Below are 17,858 nucleotides of genomic sequence, written 5' to 3' on the forward strand. Positions count from 1 at the left end.
ATATGAATACAGAGAGCTGCTATTAATGTGTGTTTCATAGTATCCTGCATACTTAAGCTCTGTTGTGGTTTTACCCTGTAAATGACACCGTAGTATCAATTATTATTAATATTTCAAATGAATCAAGATATCTGAGGTTTAGTTTGCACGAATAATTGATATTGTGGGAATTACACTAACTGCAGTAATACTGCCTTTCACTCCACAAAACTTAGACCGCCTGCAGTGGAGTAATAATAATAGAAGAAGATGTAAAATGCAGGATTATTATGAGAAAAATTTGTTAACGTGGCATGTGTTTGCATGGTTGTATGAGTGTAACTACAGCGTGCACAGCAGATAAAACTTGGTCCCAAAGTCACTCACAGCGTGCAACTGTGAACCCAGAGTAACAGAAAAAGGAATTAGAGTAATTGTGTCATAGGATCACAAGGACACACATGGCCACTGCAAGGTCATCAGAGGCTAAATAAAGGTGCAAAATCAAGCTGTCTCTGTAGCCTTCCTCAGTATCTCATGGATAGCCCTTGAGGATTGTAACTTGCTGAAGCACCAGAGGAAACGTCACCCCAGAGAGCGCAAGCCCCTTCCTGCCCTGTTGGAGAAGTTCATTAAGATCTGTTACTGTCTCCACTGCCATTAAGAGAAACAAAAACATAAGCTTGGGGAGGTCAGTGTTACATAGGTGTGTTGTTTCTGGTAGTGTATTTCTTGCACTGTGTCAGTCCCGTGTTGTAACACACTCTTTCTCTCTCTGTCTCTCTCCCCCCTCTTCCCTCCCATGTTTTTCTCTCTGCAGCCGGAGCAGCAGTGCTAGCAGTGCAACAAGCATCAGCCTCCCAAAACACCTTCCCCTCTCTCCCCAGATTCCTCCACACCATTCCTCCGGCCCAGCTCTGCCCCTCTCCATCTCTAATCTTGCTACCTCGCACTTCTCTCTCAGATCGCAGACCCAACACCAGCACCATCCGGCCATGTTCGCCACCCCACCCACGCTGCCACCTCCACCAGCGTTACCTACCAACAGCCTCGTGATACCAGGTCACCCTGCAGGTAGGTTCCCTTCTTCTTCCAGGGCTGATCTGCCGTGCATGCACTGGAGGGTGTTGAGAGATGGGCTGGCTGGTGGGCAGATAAAGGGACACAGACCCACCCGCAGGCAGTGTGTGCTGGAACTGTGAGAGTGCTCGTGAAGCAGGTAAGAGACCTGGATGTGGTTTACCAGATGAGAGATTCTAGAGAGAACACTGTAGCTTCCTATAAGAAGACTTCAAAACAAAGTTTTCAAAAAAAAAATTCCTTTTCAGGGCATGATTTGTCCAGTGTGGCATTCCACAGTCATCAGACTTTCTTTAGATTAACAAAGGACTGATGTACAGTTTGCCATTCTCCCCTTCTTTGTCCCCCCGCTCATGACAGCTGCTGGGGGTAGAACTGACTTGAAAAAAATGTTTCTAATCATCCCAGCACGTCGTTCTAGCTGAACACCTATCCCCTGCTCTGAGCCTTCGGCAAGCAGCACATCCTGCTGGCAGAGCAGGATCCTCTGCCTGCGGCAGCAGAAACTCTCTGTGTGCCCCTGGCTCCTTGGCCTTTCTGTCTGAGGCAAAGACAGCTTAGCTGGCAGGCTCTGCTGTTGAGCTCTCACTATCTTTGCGTCCTTTTAAAAAGTTTCCTTTGTTCACGCTGGCCCCCATTCCATTGTCACTTCTGCCCTAAATGCCCTGTTTATAGCTTATCCATTAGCCTACAGCTGTCCCTGGAAGAGACCCTGGCAGCTGGAGACTTCCCTGTGACTTTTACTTGCTGGGGCCTCCTTTTGATCTGGCATTTGACTCCACAACTAACTCAGCAGGGATTAAACAGGACAAGTATTCTGCAAAAAATGTGCCCTCTGTTTCCTCTGAAGCCAGTTAAAGGAATAAGAAAAGGGCAGATTTGCTGTGGAAAAATCTGATGGTCTTGCATCCCCTCTTCTTCCAGGAGCTAAAAAATGTCCCGTTATTTGTAACTGCTGCTTTAAATGAAAGAAAAATGTGAACTGGTCCAAAGTGAGCTCTCAGAACGATGATAGACAAAAGTGCCCTGGGTTCCTAGCCAGAAGCAGAACCACACAGGCCAAAGCTGCTGGCTGTCACAGGCCCTGGCACCATCTAGAATTTCAACCACATGGCGGGGAAGATGTTGGCAGCACTGTGGGAGACCTATTCATTGCTTCCTCTGTTAAGGCAAAGGACTACTGTGATGGGGACTTTGAAAGTACTGTGAAAGGAAATAGCAGTGCGCTCACTAAAAGCATGATATTGCAGTCGCTGAAAGCAAGTATGTTTTCACCATTAACTTCGGGAGGTACAAGATCAAGTGACCTATTCACATTCAGCAGCTTGCCAGGAAATGGTAACAGTCTTGCTCCCACTAAAAGGATTTCTCCTGCAATTTAAGCAGAAGAAGCCTAAGTTAGTGGAGGGAAAGGTCTGGGCGTCTAACCCTGCAGACAGTGAAATGCCTCTTGTCTGCATTATATGAAATGCCTGCAAACTGGCACATCATAAAATCAATACAGAGCACTGCAGAGCCAGGAGCTTCTGTTGTCATTCACATAAAAGTTTCTTAAAAGCAAACAATATTGCTGAGCAGCCCTGAAGAGCTAGGATCCAGCTGCTGCTAGCAGCATAGTTCTTGCTGTGCCGTTCAAGTGTATGTGCGCTCTCTGTAAAAGCACCAGCTTAGAAAAGCCATCGGAGAGGGTCTGGCCCTTTGAAATCTCCTTTTTGTCATCTTTTTGGAGGAAAAGTGTTCTTCCTTTAAATTCGGCCTGGCACACTTGTTGCTCTTGCCAAGAAGAAAAGCAGAGCTCAGAGCTCCTGCATCCACTGATGTACAAATTCAGGTCCCTGAATAACAAGAATGCGCTTCTGTTGGCATTTCTTCTCTTTGAAACCTAAAGCTTGTACAAGTAATGTACGAGCAACCCTTGTGTGGGCTGCTGCCCTCGACTCAAGGGCACCAGGGCTGGCCCCGATGCAGGATACAGAGAGGAAGCAGCAGTCTTTGTGTCTTCTCTTCTGAACATGAGGGTACCCAGCAACACTGGCAGGACAGACCTTTTTCTGCCCTGCCCACCTCGCGTGTGCGCACAGAGCAGTAGTGTTCGGGCGTTCAAAGGGCTGCTCAGTCACGCTGCTCCTAGTTGTGTTGTTACTGGCCAGACCTGTCAGACAAGGCGTCACCGGCAGGCACAAGAACTTAGTTCTGATGGTAATGTTGCCCAGAGCCCCTCACGGAGCTGGGTTATTACTCGGTAGTCCCACCCTTACTAGGAAGCAGCGGCTCCTCCAAGCACTCCACTGCTTCTCCAAACATCTCCCGGACTTTTCTTTTCCTGACAAAGGCCAAAGTTGTGGTACAGGGCTATGGGCTGGAGCCAGCTGCAAATCTATCAGTCTGACTTCAAGTCTCTTAAAGAAATTGGATATCAGAGCACTTAAAACTGCCAACTCGCTTTTATCTCTCCCTCCAGAAAAGTGGATTATCTTGATGCTAACAGAAGGATTCAGTTTCTTTAAGTCATGCCAAATTTAAATGCGTAAACACACACATATGAAATCACACTCATACTCACTAAAGAGGTTAAGTTTTGGACCTAAAGTGCTTTCAGCCTAGCTTTTTTTTTGTTCTTGTTTGCTTGCTTCAAGGAGAACCCATTACAGACTCCTTTGCTTCAGTGCCGTAGGCTTCAGTATCACAAGTATATATACTTTCTGCTTTTGTATGAATTATTATAGAAATTTTAGCAGTACACAGTACCTGCTGTTAGCAGTAAATTTATTACTGAAAAGCAAATGGATTAGGCACCCAAAATTTGCTTTCAGAAGTGCCTTTCAATAGGATGTAGGCTCCTAAGTGGTAGCAGAGACCTTGAAGTTCCCCATCAGAGTGCCCGTTTTTAAAGATCTTAACCATGTCACTTCAGAAAGTGACTGATTTAGACATTTCTAATATTACTCTAGAAAAGTGAAGTAAAAGAAATGCCTGCAAAACATGAAATAAAACTTTAAAGCACATGTATTCTTTTGCCCCTTTATATTCAGTGCTGTAGGTTAAAAGAGATGTTAAACTAAAAGAAGTGGATTCATGTAAATTCAGAAGCAAGTGGGTCAGTCAGGACTGAGTGTGTGTCATCCACAGCTGGCGACACAAGTTGCTCTCAGCTTAGAAAATGTGTAATATGGTGGGTGCTGATCCCTCTTTGAAGTTCGTAGGCAAAATCACAGATGGATTTAATTGATACCAGCAGTTACGTTGGGAAAGTGGACGTTTATCCCTGCTGTCCTCAGTCATGTCATTTCTGAAGTGCTGGTATTTTCCATCACCCAAAACCGCGTTCAAATTTAGTGCAAGTTGTTCTTCCAGAGGAAGATGCTGAGAAGAGGTCGTATGGTGGGACATTTTGTTTCTGCAGTCGTTATGACCTTCATGAGATCTGGAGCCAGTTCAGTGTTTCTCCTCTTCCCACTGATTCCTTCTCCATATTTTCTCATAGGAGAAAAGCCTGGAGGCAGGGACAAAAAATTACAAGTATAGCCTGTTAGAGACTGAGGAAAGGACTGCTTAGTATTTAAGGTCTCAAAAAAAAACTTAGTGCAAAGAAGGCCACAGCTTCTAGGGTGGATGTTCCTGTGCATGCCCTGGGTCTGAGAAGGGGAAGGATGGCACAGGGATCTGTTGAGAAATGGCTGATGGAGCAGGTAGTTTCCAGCCACCCAAATCCATTATTTCATTGCGTTGTAGATCTTGTCAAAATTTTCCCTCTTGAGTACAATCATCTTAAGAGTTTAACACACACATTAGGCCGCCATCCGTTTTCAGTGTACAGGTATGCTGCTGAATTTCCAGCCTCCAAAGGGAACAGGTCAGTATTACTCATTTTAAAGAGAGCCACTGTCCTGGAGGGTGCTCCCCAGCATCTTGCTGGTGCAGGAAGGTCTGGCCACCGTTCCTGGAGGCATCACGCTCGGTGCCGTGGCCTCAGGTGCCAGGGAGGAGGAGTAACCGTCGGAGCTGTGCTGTGCGGGGGGCTGGCGGGCGGGGGGCCGGGGGCGATGCTTGCTGATGCCCCCAATGATGTTTTCTGCTGTGATGACTCATGGTGTTCTCTCTTGTCTTTAGATACCAGCCTGTTGATATCATTCAACCAACCAATCATGTATTGCCAGCCTCATTCGGGGATTCTGATTGGTACTTTGTCACAGGCATCTCTCTTACCTCCACCAATGAGTCCTCACGTAGAAAACCACCACAGCATGACCTGCAGAAACAGGGAATGCCAGGTGAATATTGACTCTTTCTCCTCCGTCTTTGTGGTACTCACAGGCCCACGGGCCTCTGTGTCTTTTTTTTTTCTCTCTCTCTCTCCTCTAGATCACGAACTGCTCAGGCAAGAGCTGAACAACCGGTTTTTGGTTCAGAGTTCGGACCGGGCCGCTGCCTCACTTGGCCCGGTGCCGCTGCTGAGAGCGGAGTTTCACCAGCACCAACACACGCATCAGCACCAACACACCCACCAGCACACATTCACTCCTTTTCCATCCAGCTTGCCCCAGACGCCGCTCATGCCGCCCTCTGCACCTCCCATGGTGCGTACCCCAGCCCAAAATGTGAGGATAAGTAGAGCATCTCTGGTCAAAAAGCCTAACCTGCTCTTGTCAAACAAAACCCAGTCCTCTTCATTTCAGCCAGGCGTGCTGTCCCTGCTCTTCTGACCTGGAGGCCTGGAGAGACAGGCCCAGCACTCCCAGAGGGACCCTCTTTCCATCCAGAGCCTCCACACCCAGCCTCTAGGTCCCCCACGCTGCTACCTGTGAGCAGATACCTGCACCCATGAGACAAGTCCAGAGTCCCTTTAGTTTCCCTGTTCGTGTGTCCTGCTTGTGTACTTCTGTTCGCCCTTTCCCAGGGCCAGGTGCCATGATACTCCAGAACACACCAACAAGGATGCCATGCCACAAGATCAGTGGCCTCCAGCACCAGGCGCAGTCCCCACAACTGTTCCTTGTGGGGCAGACTGCGCTTGCTTACCTGGAGCTCTCACCGTAGTGCAGCATCTCATCTGATGCCAGTTTTGTCCCTCTTCCTCCTAATTCCCTATTCTATATGGATTTTGGCTTTTATTATTCGATCACATCAACAAGCACTAATTTGTGTGTGGCTGGTTCTTCTTGTGGGAGAGATCCTCCTGGCCGTGTAACAAGCGTTAGCATTTTGCCATTGAAGTTGCTTGCAACGCAATGGGACTTTGCTGCAGCTGTTACAAAATTGTTAGAGATCTGCTACAAACGCATTTTGTCAGTGCTTTAAAACACACCCTCTCCCCGCTTCTGGCAATTTCTTTGTGAGATTGAAAGGACAAGATTTAGCATTTTTGCCCCCCTCTCAGTTTCACGCTGTGTCCAAAATGTAGAAACAACCCTCTTCTGCTAAGTCTAGCAAAAACTAGGAGTAGCACTAAAGCAGCATTTGGGAAGTAATACCAAGATCTCAAGAAGCATAATGGTTCTCACTTTTCTTTCCCACTGCTGACTGCCCGATGACATTCTTGGGTGTAATCTGCTTAGCAGCAAGACAATTAAAAGTAATACCATCCACCCCAAGTCCTGGCCCAGGTGTTTGCTCAATGTACTCGTGTGTAAACACCTTCCCTTCTTTTCTTGGTCTGTGTAAAACAATCTTGAAATTTTTCTCAGAAACCTCCTGTGTTATTTAAGAATCCCGATACCCGATCCCAGGAACAGCTCCCTCCCCTCCCACCCATGCCCGTTGATGTCAGCCATCATACCAAAAACAGCTTGCAAGGCTCTTTTGTTATATTTCACTCACATCTTCTTATATTCCACTAGATCAGGTCTGCTAATCCCAACACTAGAGAAGAGTGTTGAAATTTACAGCTGCATGTGTTTGGAAATTTATGGTATTTACACTGGAGGGGACATGGCTCCAGTAATAACTGTAATTAATGAAATTACAAATCTACTCTCCTGCACAGAGGAGTGTGAAACAGCAGCTGACTTGCCAAATAAGCAGCTTTTCATGGGGTCCTACAGCTCCCTTCCCTGCCTTCTTCCCTTCTCCCTCCTCCCCAGCAGAATGTACATACTGTTCAAAAATGCAGTGTATATACGCTTTTTGGTTTTGCTTCCAAGGTGGTACGGGGCAAATGGTCGTAAAAATAGATATGGGGCACAGGCTGCGCACATGGAGGTGTTAAAACCCCATGCTGGAATGGAAAAGGTTAACCATCACCTTTTCTCTGGGGCACTCTCTCTTTATCAGGGGAGGGGGAATATATCAAGATTGTGCACCAAAAGTGATCTAGCCCTTTTCCAAATGATTTTGGCCGTTAGAGGAACCCAGAAAATGGGGAATTGGTATTGGTTGCCCTGCAGTAGACATTGGGTCAAATAGAAAACATTCCCTACCTTCTAGTCTGTGGTCTAGTTCAGCGCTCCAGGGGCAGATCCCAGATCTAGACCTGAAGCTGAACTTCACTGCGTTCCACAGCGCTGCAGATATCAGGACTGCTCTCTTCAGAGTGGAGGAACCTCTTGATGTAGTGCCTGCAAAACGGGGCTCTGCAGTGAGGCTCGGCAGCTCCCCACGCGACCCGGGGGCTGGCACCTTTCCATCTCCGTTGGCTTTGGGAAATCAGTCAGTTCCTCATGAGCGAGTATGCAATATCCAGCCAGTTCTGCTCTGTTCAGTGCTGTACAAACGGGCTATGATTATTTGTCTGTGTTGAAATCCTGATGTGTCCGCTACTGCCGAAACCAAACTCACCTGTTGTTTTTTTTTTCTCTCTTTTCTTTCCAGTTTGACAAGTACGCTCCCAAATTAGACAACCCTTACTTTCGACATTCCAACGTGAGTGCTTACCTTTCTAGGTGGTGTCTTTGTTAATTGTTCTGTTTGCACTTCTTTTGCTTGTTTTCAATTGATAGTATTGTGAATCATTCATTCCTAAAGCTCTTTTTCCATCTCAATATTTTTTTTTTAAGGTACAAAATTTTCTGTGGGCTTTTTTTGTTTTTAATCTTTGTCTACTGCATTTTTGCTGCTGTGGCTCTATTGCTGTGCCTGGGATGGCAGGGAATGCGCAGAAATTGCTAGATCAGTGGTCATTGCAGTATCTTTGCAGCTGGTGCTTCTCACAGTGCAGCAGCCCGGAGTGCATGGCTCTTTCACAAGATTTTGCTCAGGTCACAGGAGTAAGTCAGACTGGTGGTTTCTTCCTGGTGCTCCCCACTGCTCCAAAGCACAAAAACTACATGTTCTGGGACTTGTAAGACTGCTGTATGTGCTCAGGAGAGGCCTAAGCAAAACTTAACCCAGCCTACACAACTACAAGGTGGTGTGCATGCAGCCTGTGGTTAGTGTGCAATGCAGCATCTTGTGGTTCTTTTTTGCTTTGAAAATTAAAGCAGGTCACATTTCAAAACAGGATCAATGTATTTGCTACTGCAGAAAAATGCAGAATTAATGAAAAGTGAACATAAAACCAAATTATTCCAATTCCTCTAAAAATGGTGAATGCTCTGTGCTTCTTGCAATAGTCCACAAATTGTAAAGGCACACTTGTTCAGCACTATCTAGAAAATGAATCTGATGAGCGCATTTTCCAAGTTTTGGCTTTGCTCTTAAAAATTTTGAAAGCAAATTGAGTGTGTATTTTCATTGTGGCACTCGTTCAACACAGTACTATTTTTGTATGTGCCAGGCTTGGCACCTACCTCCATTATTGTTCAAGTTGTCCTGTGACATAAGCATCTCTTTTTCTTTTGTAGTTCTTTCCAACCTATCCTCCAGCAATGCCTGGAATGCCACCCATGCTTCCACATTCAGGTCCCTTTGGGTCACTTCAGGGAGCATTTCAACCGAAGGTACAAACTTCTTCTTCTGAAGGCTTTGTTCTTTTGCTGGGAGAGAAACTGTATTCAGAGTCATGTCTCTGGTGATTTTGTAGTACATGATTTAACTAGCAGAAGTGCAGCACAGGGTTGGAAGCAATCACCCCACAGATCTGTGAGCATCCTCTGCACAAAGCAGCCAACACTTCAGCAAAAATTTTCTCTTGGCACTACAGATCGTTCCTTGGAAAAGGATATAGTGGTTCGCTTGGGAGGTCAACTGAAACTGGAGTAGAAGCATACTGTCACATGCATTACTTGATTGAAATATTTACAGCTAATAATAGACTGATGAGTCCCAAATCATTTTATAAATTTAATGGTCTGAGATTGCAAAAGATGAACTGTGTTTATTCCCAGAAAAAAAAAGAGAAATTGACTGTACAAGTGTGGGAACAATAGGGAGAGACTGCTGTAAATGGGTAGAGCAATTTGAAGGAGCTGAATTTTTATTCCCAGCTCCGACACTGTCTGACCTTGGGCAAGTCGCTTAAATCTTCTGTTCCTTAGCTTCCTCATCTTTAAAGTTATCTTGCAGTGGGTTTTGTAAGAGTTGATGAATGCCTGCAAGCTTCTTTGAGATAGTGTGTTTGAAGGGTGCACTGCAACTGTAACTACAACTAGCACTGATGGGCATTTGGAAATGTTGCCATGTTAACTACCATTTTTGATGAATTCCGTGGTGTGCACTGCTTTTTTTTTCCTTCCAGACATGTTTGTCTTTTTATTAACTATTATTAAATAAACAGAAACTGTTAAATCTCTCCATGCAAGAAATAGGCATTGTTATCTATATAGTATTTGTTCGAAAAGGGAGCACTTCAGTTGTAAGGTGATGTGTCTAGCTTCCTTACATACTGTGATTTAGAGATTCCTTACCTTGAACTATGTTTCTGTAGAGCTGTGCTACTGTGTTACAAGATTTGAAGGACCAGCGCGGTAGCCAGGCCATTTCTGTTTGCATTTGGAAGGTCGTTTCCATAACCATAGCAGGCCTGTGGGGTACGCTTCCCTCAGTAGTCTCCCTGACATCAGTGGAAGTCAGTAATTAGCAGCTGCTGCAAATAAGGCCTCTTACAACCTTCCCACCTAAAAATTTCTGTAATGGAAGCTGGAGTATTTCTTCAGCGCCCATTGAATCCGTTACAGTATTTTATTGTCCGGATACATCATAAATAGCAAAGACTCTAAAATGGCTCTTTTGAACAGGAGTTCTGTAGGTAGTGGCTCCAGGCATAGAAGAGGAGCAGTTGTATCTAAGCAGAGGGAGCAAGAGGGACGGAACATAGCTCTCCCTTGATGGAGTTTGTCCAGCAGTGTTAAGTGTTGCTATTTGTGCAAAGGTTGCCAGGGAGTCCCTACAGACCTCAAATTGTCAGCTGTGAACTCGATTTTCCAAGAAAAGGAGCTGCACAAATAAGGTGGAATTGGCAGAATTTTGCTAATGTGAAGATAGGGCTCAGGTTTGCCATAAGGCTACTTACTGTTAACGAGGAGCTTCTGATACACCGATAGCATGCTCTCCCGGTTTCCATCTTCATTACAGAGCTTTGTAGATACCATCTCACTGTAAAATACCATCAGACCAAAGAGAAGCGGTTACACAGTGAGAAAGGATAAGTGAGCACTAACCCTTTACATTTTTAAACAATTCTTAGTGCTGTATTATAACTTGCTTTTAATTCATTTTAATGATAGAAACATAGAACAATTTCTAGCTTTGAGTTTAAGCAGTGCAGGGTCATGCTTTGGTGCCATGGTTAATCACCAGCATCACTTGATCTCTAGACAGTGCTGTATTTACATACAATTACAGTCTAACACCTGAAAAAAAAGAGAGTTAGGTTGAAAAATGGATCTGCTGCTTTGGCGCATTATTTTCCAGTTTCCTAGAGGAGACAGAGCTGCACTGCTAGGCAAAGCCACTCTAGTCATCATTACTACATCATTTTTCCATGCTCTCTCCCTCCCAAGCTGAGTAAAGCCTTCATAATCACTGCAGACTTGATGATTTGGTTTTGGCACACTGAATCCAGCACTTCTGGCTTTCCAAAGCAGAGGTCTTGGTATTGTTTTTCCCCTTCCCGTGTCAGTTGCCTACAGCTGTGCATGTAAATCCACTGCACATAAATCCAGGCTGATGGTAAACTTCTCAGAGACTTTCCCAAAGGCCATTTCTCACAAGCTAAGAACTTGAAAAGGTCAGAAGTACTCCGTTTACTTTGCTGGAGGAAGCACTCATGTCTTTCTCCAGGGGACAAAGGGACAGGATGACACCATGCTATTAACGTGTTGTGATCTTGAAGCTCTTGCCTGTATGATAGCTGTAACTTACGTGCCACCTTGTATATACCTCAGCTGTCAGACAGGCCCTGAGAGCACAGATCTGCCTGGGGAGTTTGTTGACTTACCTACACACTCGCACAAGAATTCTCTTCTTAATGAGTCCGGAAGTTACGTAGCCTTAGACAAATTAAAACCTATCTTTCCTCCCACACCCATGATTATAGTCATGCCTTGTACAGTTTGTTTGAAATTGACTGTAATTTGACCTAAAATGTGAGCAAAGTAATCTCTTGGGGAATGAGGTTTAACCCCTCTGCACTCAGCTGCATGGAGGCACCAGGTGCAGTTGCTCTGGGAGTGGGAGATGGATGAATGCCAGAGTGAGAAAACGAACGAGTTCTTGGGGATCGTCTAGAACAGGGCAACAGGTGGGATCCGGAGGAGGAGGAACAGGGATTCATTCAATGAGGTGTTTAATTCTTGCTGGAAAATGATGGGATAAACAATGCAAAGCTATAGAAGACCCACAAGCACCTTCTAAGGTTTCTTACTTTGCCTTGTCGAAGCAAATAGATGGGCTGTTTACATTTTAGCCATTGTGTTACACAGCCCCAGTCAGAGAGGGGCCATGGTCCAAGAGGTGGAATATGGGACTAGGATGCTTGAGTCATTTTGTTCCTGACTGCTGTGCTGGTTGCTGCCTGAAACATGGAGGGAGTCAGGCCACCTCTCTCATTCTCTCTCTTACTGCCTGCCTGGTTTGTCTGAAGAATAAGCTTGGGGGTCAGGGACTGTCTCTTTCCATCTCCTTGCATACTGCGTAGCACAATGGGGTTGTGATTTCAACGGGGCTTAGAGGTGCTGCTGTAATACTGTTACCGCTGCTAAGTAATAATAGATGACATGGTGGTTAAATGCTGTTGGCTGTCAGTAAGAGATAACATTTAGCACTAATGTAGCAATATGCGTGTTCAAAGCACAGTACAAACATGGACTAATTAATGCCGTTAACATCAGATAGAGATGTTAAACATACCACTGGTACGATACAGTATTATTCACGCTCTATTCTTGTCTTTCAGACTTCAAACCCTATTGATGTAGCAGGTAGACCAGGCACGGTCCACCATACACTGCTGCAGAAGACTCCAGGGGTAGGCAACAATATATAACCTTCCTTTCAGCTTATCTGGATTTGCAGTAAACAGAGTAATTGCTCATAAAAAAAAAAAAAAAAAAAAAAAAAGCCAAGCAGCTGGTGAGCAAATTGGCCTTCTAGACTTGGAATGTGTGGTCAGGACAGAAGTTCTTTTTCTGGTGAGACAACAGTAGCCTCCACCAGGCGTGAATACAAAGGGATGTATTGACTTTTTTAAACAAAGTCAGAGGGAAATGTGGCAGGAAACCCCTTCAAAGTCTTTCCCCTAAGCATTGCTTGGAGAATAGTTTTATTCGCTCCATTTCAGAACAATTACAAGGTTCAGAAAAGCACTGGCACTCTTAAGTTGCTAGCATGAAGCTGCTTTGTTTATCATAAAATTCTGCTGAGTTTGGTGCAAGGAATGAAAGAGAAGGTTTAAGCCTTCTTTAAGCCTTTTAGGTTTCCTGTGTCACAGGGGACTTCTCTGCACCATTGCTTTCTAAATGCTTTTACTGGTTCAGAGGAAGGAAGTTCCCCACCTTTCTGTATATTGGCTAGTTTTAGAAAGACTGATTGTTTTATTTCTGCTTTTTCCATAGGTGTCAGACCCTTATAGGCCTCCAGTAAGAGTAAGTAAGGTTTGTGGGGGATTTTATATGCATATATATACACACATACACTTCAAATACTGCGCATGAGTTTTTGAAATTCGTCCAGCAGAAAATTTCATGCTCATCCTTTATTTAAAGCAAAATGTCATAGTGAGCTCTTAGCTGCTTCTGATTAATAATGTTTAGGTTGAATCCCAACCTTATTTTGCATCCATTTATGTGCATTAATAGTTCACATTATGAAGTAAGGGTCACAGAAATAAGTGACTGTGAGCACAGGCAGGCATTCACCAGTGGCTTAGGTCAGTGTGTTTTGTGTTTCTTATGTTCCACAAAAACACCCTACAGTGAGTACCACAGCTCAACTGAAAAACAGTAACTTGTTTGGCTGTAGCACTGCTCATCTCTGGCAACTGTTTGTCCATACCCTTTTCCTTCCTAAATGCAAGTAGCCATAATAACCACGCATGACTTAGCTTGCAGCGCAGCAGGGATGAATGAACAGGGTTCTTTTCGGAGACGGAACTGTTAACTATTAGTTGCTTTCTCTTAAGCATGGCTTACTGTTCTTTGCTGCCATTTATTTCAGTTTATGAAGAGGGGAGTGCACGTAGGAAAGAACAAGGCAGGTATCTCAGATCTCCATGAGATGAGGAAGATATCCCACATCACACATTCCTCCCGTTTGTTTCCTTCTTAATTTAAACATCATCTGCTGCAGTACAGAAAAAAATGTTGATCACCTATTGTGCTGTTTTAGCAATCAGCCTTCCTCATTGCTTAGCTACCTGTTTGACAGTAAGGGAAATGAAACGTTCTATCTGATGTAGATTGCTAACGTATAAATTAATCTAAATTCTTGTGCTTTCTGCTGCAGAAACCCGGGAAGTGGTGTGCCGTTCATGTACAGATCGCCTGGCAGATCTACCATCACCAGCAAAAGATAAAGGTAATTCAGAGAGTTTCTGGAACAAAGCTATTTCTTTGGGCTTATGGATTATATTTTAGTGAGTAATGAGCAGGAAGCAGTTACTGTTGGTGATTCTCAAGCTTGCCTACATTGATTAACTAGCACTTTCAATCCTTCAACATTTATTGTAGCAACTGTAAAGTTTATCTGAGGGCAAAGGAGTGGCGTTGAAAGGTAGCAAAATGAGCAGGAGATACTAAGTGCGCAGCCAGAAAGAGATGAAGAAAGGGAGAGGGAGGGCAATTTGGTCCAAATTCATCTTTTTTACAAAGCATACATGTTTAATGTCAATTCCCTTTTGTACTAGTACCTCCTGTGGAGGAGGTAATGAAATAACCGATATAGTGAAGAACATATTACAAAGCAGAGAGCAGGCAAGTGGATTGATCGTTACTGTGTTAGAGTCTGTTGGCCTTTCTGCACTGCATTGGTGATGGGCAGAGGGAGGGGGACTAAAACTCAAGTGGTAAGAAGACGTAGGTATGCTGGGGTGCTGTTACAGGCTCCGTGTTCCCTGTGGCACCAGAGTAGCTGATAATGGGACTTCTATAGCGTTTCTTTTTTCATAGCTCCTGCTGTAGTCTTTTTGTCCCATTAATGAAGACTATTCAGTGCTTAAGTAGGTGCGCTGTAAGTAGTGCCTCTACAAGTGGTGTATGTCCATATTTTTTTTTAAGCAAATACATCTTCTTTAAGCTATTGAGAGATTTAGGTGACTTCGGTGCAGTTCTGACCCTGCTGACTTCTATAGGGGAAGGATAAAAATAGCCTCTGGAGAAGCCTCATAGTTTTTATCCTTCGCCTGTTGTCTGCATGCTGAGCTATATGAGCTGCAGGAAGGGCATAGTCTAAGAACATCTCTCTCTCTCCAAACTGGAGAAGCAAAACAGACAAGTCCATCACCCAGCTCTCAAGACTTCTGTCGGCAGCTTTCCGCCTGCAGAGTATTTTTTTGTCAGGCTGAGAGCACCAACTGATCCTGGGGTGCAGCACGCTCAGTGTATCATGTTGCATGCTCCACTGTGTGTGCTGAGGGGCTGAGAGCTCACTTCAGACCTTATTCATGTGGATAAGGCAGGCAGCCGAGAGTCTGTGAAGCGAAATGGCCTTACAGATGCTGTCAGAGCATGACTGTAGTACGTGACCAGAGACACTGCTGTCACTCTCACTAACTCTCCCTGGCAGGGCTAAGCAGGAGTGAGCCTGAACTCCCTGTCTTTTTCTCCCATAAAGAAGGAAGTGTATAATAAGATTGTTTTTATATCATTTGACAGCAAATGCAGCTGGATCCCCACAAGCTAGAGATAGGTGGTAAACTTGACCTGTTCAGCAGACCTCCTGCCCCTGGAGTGTTTCCAGGCTTCCATTATCCACAGGATCTTGCCAGGCCTCTGTTTTCTACCACAGGTAAGGGAAGATCATCTTTTGTTGAAAAAAAATCAAACAGTATATGTAACGTGTGTCTCTACAGCTACGTATGCCTCCAAAACTGAAGCAAGCAAGATTGGTTCAGAGGGGTGTGGAGGCACTGGCCACTGTTGTGACCAGGGCAATTGGAGCTGCTGGTCTGGGTCCCGCGGCCACCTGCAGCGCAGGATCCTCTGCACATCTCTGAGCGCAGCTGCTGGCTCATACATCCATGTGTGTGCAGCTGGTTCTTATGTGCCTGATTATTTAATAGACTATGGATTTTTAAAAGCAATTTTGACAAAACACTTGAAAATGTTTCCATTGCACGGGACTGGAAGTGGACCTGGTCTCTTTCTTGCTGTTGTATTAGCCATGTTGTTCTTCTCAGCTCCTCCACTCACTGAGTTTACATTTGTTTTCTGGAAACAAGGGATTTTTGTAAAAGGAAAACTTCAGTAACAGCACTGAAAATATCACACAAAGTGTATTTGTGAAGTGTTTGTTTTTAAATATAACCCCCCCTATGTGTTACACAGTCCAGCAATGTCTGAGGCTTAAAATGGCATACTGAATTTTTTAAAAAACAAAGAATTAAATACAGTTTACATTGATGAACTGCTTTCCAATCTGTTGGAGAAGTAATTACAATTAATGCAATTACCAAAGTGCAGTAAGCTTCACTGCGCTGTTCTCAATGGCTCTGACCACAGGAGACTGCAACTCTGACATTCTGGTATTGGAGGTAACTGTAGATTCATGTGGATGTCTGTCTACCAGATGTTTTTGTTCTGTTCCCAGGCTTCATTTTCCCCTAGACTTTTTCAGATTTTCTTTCTGTGTTAGAGATGCTAAGGTAAAGAAGCTAAAGAAGGCAGCTTCTGAGGGAGCAATATCAATTGATGAGATGTAGCTTAGCTCTTTATGTAATTAATTGGCAAATAATGTAATTCTCTTTCCTAATGTTATTCTAGCGTTATGATGCAATATTGCACTCGCATTCTTAAGTCAGTGCAGACGTGGTCATATTCAGCCTTGGTTCAACCCTGCTGAAATGAATGGGGTTAGAAATGTTTTGAATTCTGTCCCCAGAATTTTCGTGACAGAAAAGCAACAGATGAGGCTCAAGCTGAATCCTCCATGAGAATTGGATTTCAAATGCAGATTTCAGCCTTCAGGAACTCCACCAGTGGTTCTGTCTGTCTTTCTGCCCTTACCTGTGGATGAAAATTCTTAAACATTAAATGCATGTTTCTGCCACATATAATCAGTGCTGATACTAGCTGTGCATTGTAGGATGCTACCTGCATTTTGGTCTCTGTAAAGGTCCTTTATAGTACAGGGCCAAGATATTTATTGCACCTGCTTGGATGCATAGGCACAGCTTATTTACAAACCTCTGTCTGTTTTCCTTATCACCATCCTCAGTCTGTCCTGTGTTGTCATTACAAGAATCTTGTTTCACATATGGTTTTGCTGCTGAAGGCTGTGTTGGGCAGGGTGTACCCTAACAGGCAGAAAAGCGCCAGTCCAGTTGGTATCCTGAGCTTTTTCTCTTAAAGATGCAAGCATGGCTTGCTTTTCCATTCATAAAAGCAAGAGGGGGAACAGTATGAAATAGAAATGTTAAAGAAGGCAAATTAATAGAAAACTTTCACTACAGATAAACAACCTTAGAGCAACTTGTCTGTGAGTATATTAATCACAGGAGCCATCACACGGTAAATCTAGGTAAAGAGTGCTATCAAAGTGAACAAACATTGCAGCAGTAATATATAGATGAATAAATCTTTTACTCTGCAATATCCGAGGCATTCTTTTCCCCTTATCGAACAAGCGTGCAGTTGATGTGAATCATTGGTTCTGCTGCATTGCCTAGTTACTGTGGGAGACATAAGTTATCTTAGGGCCACCTGTCTTCAGGACGGATGTTCAGCTGCCTGGCAGACGCTATATTTAATAACTACCTGACAGGCTGCAATGCCGCTCCTGGCTTTCTCCGGAGGATTTTTTATTATCAGCCCGTGTAGTTGAGTTTGTAAGCCATCTCCTTTGAAGAAATCTCCCATCCATTATACACCTTCTGAAATCTTAAAGGATTAGAAAGATGACAGTCTCCATCCGTCTTGAAGCATTGGAGCAGTCAGAATGTTTATAGATAACTCCAGGTCTCATTGCTATGGTCTCTCTTAAGTTTCCTCAACTCATTTTCTGGCTGCTTAGGTTTGTGGTGCCCAAGCTGGTGAGGGACACGTAGCGCTGTCTCCCTCTTCGATTTTATAGTCTGCTTGTGTTCTGGACACATTGAGTGCATTTTACGACCGTCTGTTGTTGGGCAGTGTCACCAAAAAAGACCAGGTCAGGGACTGGGCAGCACCCCTGTAAAACACTGTTTGGGCTGTGTTAGGGATACAGTTTCTCCTGTGCATGATTATTTCTTTTCTCCATTTCCCCCTACTTTTGCTATGAACTTCTATAGTGCT

At 44.3% G+C, this 17,858-nt stretch overlaps 1 protein-coding gene across 25 annotated transcripts in view; it reads left to right on the forward strand.

Annotated features, from left to right (window-relative positions):
* FBRSL1 (fibrosin like 1) overlaps nt 1-17,858 on the forward strand; it is a 548,206-nt gene that overhangs the window by 520,416 nt on the left and 9,932 nt on the right. For 10 of the 25 annotated variants that reach the window (XM_055703435.1, XM_055703487.1, XM_055703466.1 and 7 more), the window contains 8 exons: nt 800-1,053; nt 5,422-5,657; nt 7,867-7,917; nt 8,838-8,933; nt 12,329-12,400; nt 12,987-13,025; nt 13,876-13,947; nt 15,243-15,375. In XM_055703435.1, coding sequence (XP_055559410.1) covers nt 800-1,053; nt 5,422-5,657; nt 7,867-7,917; nt 8,838-8,933; nt 12,329-12,400; nt 12,987-13,025; nt 13,876-13,947; nt 15,243-15,375 — 953 coding nt within the window. Of the gene's footprint in view, nt 1-799; nt 1,054-5,169; nt 5,331-5,421; nt 5,658-7,866; nt 7,918-8,837; nt 8,934-12,328; nt 12,401-12,986; nt 13,026-13,875; nt 13,948-15,242; nt 15,376-17,858 lie in introns of all 25 variants that reach the window. The other 15 variants (XM_055703559.1, XM_055703575.1, XM_055703481.1 and 12 more) reach the window with 12 other exon arrangements.

Source organism: Falco cherrug, chromosome 1, assembly GCF_023634085.1.
Source record: "Falco cherrug isolate bFalChe1 chromosome 1, bFalChe1.pri, whole genome shotgun sequence".
NCBI classification, from domain to species: Eukaryota; Metazoa; Chordata; class Aves; order Falconiformes; family Falconidae; genus Falco; species Falco cherrug.